General features: G+C 44.0%; 1 protein-coding gene across 4 annotated transcripts in view; it reads left to right on the forward strand.

The window, feature by feature from the left end:
* Positions 1-7,500, forward strand: part of slc25a22a (solute carrier family 25 member 22a) — a 49,666-nt gene that overhangs the window by 27,173 nt on the left and 14,993 nt on the right. For all 4 annotated transcript variants that reach the window (XM_063197248.1, XM_063197246.1, XM_063197249.1 and 1 more), the window contains exon 6: positions 2,601-2,655. In XM_063197248.1, coding sequence (XP_063053318.1) covers positions 2,601-2,655 — 55 coding nt within the window. The remainder of the gene's footprint in view (positions 1-2,600; positions 2,656-7,500) is intronic.

A 7,500-nucleotide genomic window follows, 5' to 3' on the forward strand; every position in this document is an offset into this window, starting at 1 on the left:
TATATTTCTACTGTACCTCCATAGGTTTTCTGACTCTGGTGGTTAGTCCTAGTTCCAAGCTAGCATGCATCTTTGAACCGAATGGGACCATTAGCTGCTAGCCATTAGCTGCTAGTCTGGCACCATTCGGTTCCATGATGAATGCCAGCTTGGAGGTACAAGTTGCGGCACCAGTCAGAGAACGGCTGGGTGAACCAGAGAGAGGTGAAACTCCATTATTATTATTATTGTTTTACTCTAAATTAAAACTCTAAAAATGATTTAACTCGAGGAGAAGTGGGAAATGGGCACATTTGCCGAAATGTTGGACTGTTTCCTTTAAGGATGCAGGTTCGTGTCCCATCCACACCAGTGTGTAAGTACTCCCTACACCATCATCCATGCTTTGCTCTTGAGCAGGGTATTTAACACCACATAGCTCCAGGCACTGGCACTGTAATCAGTACCCTGTGCCCAAATAAATGCAAAAGGTGTCAGCCAAGTGTAATGTAATACATGGTAAATATATGCTTAGTTTAAGTGGCCTGCCTTTTAGATATGCTCAGTATCACTTCCTACCCACACTTTGCTTTCCATCTTCCCTACTCCCTCACTGAGGAGAGGCTCTACGCTGTGGATAGATGCTGAAAGAGAGATTGATACTCATCTCTCTCTCTCTCTCTCTCTCTCTCTCTCTCTCTCTCTCTCTCTCTCTCTCTCTCTCTCTCTCTCTCTCTCTCTCTTTCTCTGCATCTCTCTCTTCCTCTCACACACATACCCGCCCATCCCGTAAGCTCTCTATTCATCCACATCTCTCTGTTTCTCTGCAGTGACCTCATCTAATGGGAAATCTCATATTTCAGCCCTCTCGGGCTCATACACGTATCAGACACCCCCCCCCCACACACACACACATACACACACACACACACACACACTTTTTGGCTTATTAGACCAATCAATGCTGCTGATCTGATCATGGCAGGATCACACAGGGAGCACGCTGTCAGTTCTTCCAATGCCTGATGGGAAAATTACCCATGATCCCCCTCCATCTCTCCGGCGGCCGACTGTTGTTGGCCCAGTCTGCCACAGTCGCGGTTGCAGTCTCTGTTGTCGCTCGCTCCGGTAACCTTGAGTGTCCGGATCGTCTGTCTGTGTCGCCATAGTGACTGGACCGGGGTGGGGCGGGGGGTGTTGGGGTGAGGGGTGTGGTGAATTATTGACCGCTCTCTGCCTGGTCAGCGTGTGAATTATTAACACGTCTCAGGAAAACATGCGCACACACGCATGCACACACACACACACACACTGACACACACACGCATACATACACACATAGAGGCACGCGTGGAGACTTTAAAGTGTGTGTACACATGGAAAGATTTAATATCAGGCGTGATGTCTGGGCCTTGTTTACTTTTAACTAGTCCAACGGGAAAAATCGAAAAGAGGGCCCAAAGGTGTTTAAAAGTGTATACTGCTCCATTACTCAACTACATTGCACTACAAACTTTACATGTAGATGCATTGGGCTGCCTTATAGCTCACAGACACATTTACTGAACTGTGCAGTGCACACATGCATTTGTCTGTATGCCGTACACAGATGCACGCATGGCTCTAAAATAACACTATTTTTTGAAAAAAGGTTCACACACTCCTTTGGATTTTTTCTTCTTTAAGTTATTTTTTCTTTTTATTCATTCATTCATTGCCAATGACGTTTCGACCTCTCAGTCTTCCTCAGATTCCGAGAGGTCTAAATGTCATTGCCATTGAATGAATGAATAAAAAGAAGAAAAAATAACTTAAAGAAGAAAAAATCTAAAGGAGTGTGCAAATCTTTTTTTCAAAAAATACATAATCTTTTTGTTCAGCACCAGGGACTGTGCACTAATAACTCTCTACAAGTGACCTCTAAAATAACACTAGCCAACCGGCCAAATGCTGGTAACATTTCAGTTTGGCTGGTAGAGAAGACGGTACTAGCCACGTTGCCCCATTAGTGAGTGTTGTGTTTGGCTAGTAAGATCAGCATCTCCTAGCCATCTAGCCATTACATTAATGTAGAGCCCTGGGTGCATGTTTCTACTGTTAAGTACAAATATGCTTTGCAAAGTTTGCTGATGTGCAATTCATCTGCTGTGTAAAAATGTGCACTGGGTGCTTTTGTCTGCTTTAAAATACACAGTTGCATTGTTACCTGTGTATTTATTAAAAGGTGCATATGAAGTCTGCTGTGTAATCCTCTAGTAATGTGTTCAGATTTACTGTGATATAATACAGATGCAGTGTGCCTGCTCAGAAATAATCCACACACTGCATATGTTTTGGGTTGCATTATAACATCTGCATTGTTCATGTACAAATGTGTAATCTCTACTTTTACCCCAATCAATTAACCTCTCCACCCCCCCCTTCCCCCCTCCCTCTGTTTGTCTCTCTCTCTCCCTCTATATCTCTACCCATCCTATCTCTCTTTCTCTCTCTCTCTCTCTCTCTCTCTCTCTCTCTCTCTCTCTCTCTCTCTCTCTCTCTCTCTCTCTCTCTCTCTCTCTCTCTCTCTCTCTCTCTCTCTCTCTCTCTCTCTCTGTCTCTCTCTCTCTCTCTCTCTACAGGAAGCTGACACTGGTGAAAGAAATGCTGGCTGGTTGTGGGGCAGGGACATGTCAGGTCAGTACTTATTCATCAGTTTCCTTTGTCACACACACACACACACACATGAACACACACACACACACTTACACACATGAACACACTCACACACACACTTACACACATTCGTATGCCACAAAGTCCGTCTCTTCCTACCCCATGCTCTCTCCCTCCAACTCTTTCTCTCTCTCTCTCTTTTCTCTTACTCTCTCTTACTCTCTCCTCTCCTCTCAGTGTGTTTGGGTGTGAGTGTACTCTCTCTTACTTTCTCCTCTCTGAGAGCGAGCATCTCTCCGTGTGTTTGTGTGTGTGTGTGTGTGTGTGTGTGTGTATTAGTGGCGTGACGGTGTGCTGGCTCTGGTCCCCGTTGCGTAGCGTGTTTAGCTAATCTCATTTAGCACCAGCAGCATCTGATTGTTTAGGCTCATTCCAGCCAGGAATCACACACACACACACACACAAACACACACACACACACACACACACACACACACACACACACACACACACACACACAAACACACACACACGCATGCATGTACAGACATGCACAGACATGCACACACACAGCCATTTGCCAGCACTGGCATGATTTATTAATTGCAAACACACACACTCACACACACGCACACACACACACACACACACACACACACTCACGCACACGCACACACACACGCGCGCACACAAACACACACACAGAAGGTCCTGCCGACTGGTTATATGGTACGCTTCTGCATTGGTGTGGAAAAGGGGCGGAGCATATGATGCCTGTTAGCCAATGGGGTGCGTGCTCATTTGCGGTGCAGCGGAGGGATTATGCCCAAAGGAATTACGATCACTCTGTGGATTAGACACGCCCACAAACACCCTCTCCCCAATCCCATCAACCACTGACCATAGTCCTATAAAGTGTGTGTGTGTGTGTGTGTGCTCGTGTTCGTTTGCGTGTCATGTGGTGTTAGTATCTGATACAAAGACAGTTGGCAGATACAATCGTGCATGCAAACTCTGATACACACTGTGTGTGTGTGTGTGTGTGTGTGTGTGTGTGTGTGTGTGTGTGTGTGTGTGTGTGTGTCAGTCAGTGTTTGTTAGTGTACATGAGTGTGTGTTTGTGCGGGGGTGTGTGTGTGTGTGTGTGTGCGCGTCAGTCAGTGTTTGTTAGTGTACATGAGTGTGTGTTTGTGCGGGTGTGTGTGTGTGTGTGTGTGTGTGTGTGTCAGTGTTTGTTAGTGCACATGAGTGTGTGTGTTTTTGTGCGAGGGTGTGTGTGTTTATTTGTTTGGTTAGTAGTAGGGGGCACTGTGTGTGTGTGTGTGTGTGTGTGTGTCTGTCTGTCTGTCTGTCTGTCAGCATCATTCCACTGATTAGTATGGAGTGGTGCTACTGAGTCACTCGATGTGTTTGAAGTGTGTGTGTGTGTGTGTGTGTGTGTGTGTGTGTGTGTGTGTGTGTGTGTGTGTGTGTGTGTGTGTGTGTGTGTGTGTGTGTGTGTGTGTGCACTGCTCCTCATCTGCATAATAATACACAAACAAACTCCCACACAGCATCTCGCTAAGCTCTCATAAGACACACACCGCAATTACATCTCTTACACACACACACACACACACACACACACAGAAGCACACATTCAGACACAAACACACAATTTCACAAAATACACACACAAACATAAAATCACACACACACACACACACACACACACACACACACACACGCGCGCGCGTGCGCGCACGACAAGCATGCAATTTCATAATTTTCTGATTTAGACAGCACCATGGGCACCATCCTGCGGTAACAGCTATATTGCACTGAGTAAAACAGTAGAACACATCAACTGAACACTCTCAGATTGACAAAACACAGCAACTAAATTACACAATGAGAGAACACATCCTCTGAACAGCATCATATGACAAAACTATATAATATAATATCCATGATACCACACATGCATAGACCAACACAACTACGTAACATAACAGTGTATCACATCCACAAAATCACAACTGCTCACAACACTTCTGCATACTATACACTCTATTCACACTCTGTAACACCTGAACAAAACTATACAACAGCATAACACAATATTATGCAACACAACCACACAACAGCATGTAAAGTAGGGGTGGGCATAGATTATTTTTAAATCTAGATAAATCTCACTCTAATTATGAAATTGATCTAATTTAAAATGTCTCATTCAGAATATGTGTGCTACCGAAATAATGACCAAAATGTAAGTCGGGAATTAGGTTTCTTAAGCCAGGCGGGGCATTACACCAGGGGCTCATCTCCTTTTTTTCCAAAATGCATCTCTGCTTGAGAAAATTGTTCTGTGTTGATACTTGGTGATGAAAAATTTCACAGCGATATTTGTTAAGTGTGTCGAATATGTTAAGGAAGCATTAACAGTCATGAACAAACTTAGGTTTCAAAATGAACAGTGCTATAAGGTACATGTAAAATACAGATCAAACTATCAAACTATCTATGCCTTTATAAAAGCTGCTGTTTTGCCCTGTGAGAATCTGCGCGGCAGGGACGTCATCTACCCACAGGCTACCCACAAAATAGGCCTACACCTGACTTCTCAGAATGCCAAATGAGTCACAACTTAAAATTAATTTTGTTTGCTAAACATTTTACCACACGCGGCAACCATTCACCGACTTGGGCATTTTCATATCGCATTGCATCGACTCATAAATGCGCTCATTTACATTTTACATCTACAAACATTTAGCAAGACTAGACATGAGTTTGACTTTCTAACTATGGCACTGGCAAGATTTTAAATAAGCAGGTTCGGGAACACCACTGTTTGTGTTTGGTGCAATACGTGGTGTTTGAAATATATGTCAGGCTCTTATCAAGTAGTGAGCAAGCCTATATAAAAAACACTCAAACAACACCTACCACGGCGAAGAGATTAATGTTTAGGCTACTACATGCAGACACTGCTCATATTTGGTGCTAAAGAGAGAGGTGGAGGAGAAGCAGCTGAAGGAAAGTCTTAAAGGGCCTGGCATTCACATGATGGTGACGTGCATACCGTATACCCAACTCTCTACACAACTTTGAGGATATATTAACGGCTGTATTTTCTTTATTGACCGATAATAGTCTCACATTATTGCAGCACGTTGACGCCGATAACGGCCCACCACTAATATAAGCACATGCAAGCAACAGAACAACAGTATAACTGCACACATACACCATTTCTCTATGGAGGTTTTGGCGAAGTCTGCCACCAAAGCCAATCGGATTGGGGCGAAGAGAAATTGGTGACCAGAGTGAATTTCAGAAGTTAAAAGTCAGCTAATATTATCGTAATAACCTTTCAGCAAAAGCCAATTGGAATGTTCATATTTTCCAGAGTGACAAGCCAGAGCCATTCTGTGATTATCTAAATCAGTGGTTCTTAACCTTTTTTCCTAAAGCACCCCCTTACCTGTGCCGAAGACAAGCCGCGCACCCCAAACACAAACTTCTACATGTGTATATGCACTAAAAATTGATAAATGAGTGATTAATTTCAACGATTCTCGCTTAAGACATGAATCAATACCTGAATGAATTTAAGTGGGAACCAAAACTTGTTTAATTTGGCCTAATTATAATGTTTACAAGTATAATTTTGGTCACAACCTCTACACAAACAAAATTCTGTGCACCCCCTGGAATCTCTGGCGCACCCCCAGGGAGTGCCCGCACCCCAGGTTAAGAACCACTGATCTAAATCAAACATGCCAACATCACATCTACATGGGCAATACAGCAAATCGATGGCGAGACGTTGTTTGTTCACTTCAGATACTTGGTCGCTGTGGTCATTTGTGGTGTACACGTACAGTAAGAGATACAATACACCATGAAATAATAATGTAACTCAAACCATGAAGCCATGACAATGCATGATAGTAATGCAACACCACAAGACAACGCTAGGAAAGACACGCAACAATGGAGCAGAACCTGACACTAGAACTGTGTGTGTGTGGAGGGGGTGGGGGGTGCGCACGCTTGTGTGTGTGTGGGTGCGTGCGTTCTTGTGAAAGTGAAAGGTTTTCTTTTCCTGATTCATGCCTGTGCTGATTCTTGTGTATATAATGTCAATAACCTCCATTAAAACTTGCAGCAGGGAGATGACGTGTGTGTGTGTGTGTGTGTGTGCGTGTGTGCGTGCGTGGTAGATGTTTACTGTGTGTGCGCGCGCGCGCGCGTGTGTGTGTGTTTGCAGTGTTTCCCACAGAAATTTTGGAAACTATGGGGGCACCCATTTTTGTTGTGCGGGGGGGGGGGGGGGGGGGGGGGGGGGGGGGGTGGGGGGTCTTTTCACGGGCCTTTTTTTGGGGGGGGGTTATTCACGCAGTTATTCACGCAGTGTAAATGCAAAATGGCAAAACAATGAGTACAGTATGACATTGGCGCATGGAGAAACTATAGGCCTACGCCTACATTTCAGCCATTTATATTTTGAGAAATAAGGCTACATAATACACATGCAGGGGTCTATGTAATGAAAAAAATAATAAAACAAAATAGGAGCAGAGATAAGAATTTAAGATTGCTGTGAAATTGTTAACGCATAAACAAAAAGGGTCTAAGAGGGTAGGCTATGCCTTTTCCCCACACACACATAGGCGTACACATTCTACATGAGGGGTGCTGGTCACAGGGCCAGTTTTTCAAAATTCCTCCCATTAAAAGGGCTGAACAACATATTACCGGTACACATTTATGTCTATATTCACATTCATTACACATTCATTTCTATATGCAGTCTGATGTCTCCTCTGCCTTCTCAATGAAGGCCTGTCACCTAACTCATTACAACTGTAAAACAAA

Source organism: Engraulis encrasicolus, chromosome 4 (genome assembly GCF_034702125.1).
Source record: "Engraulis encrasicolus isolate BLACKSEA-1 chromosome 4, IST_EnEncr_1.0, whole genome shotgun sequence".
Classification (NCBI taxonomy): Eukaryota; Metazoa; Chordata; class Actinopteri; order Clupeiformes; family Engraulidae; genus Engraulis; species Engraulis encrasicolus.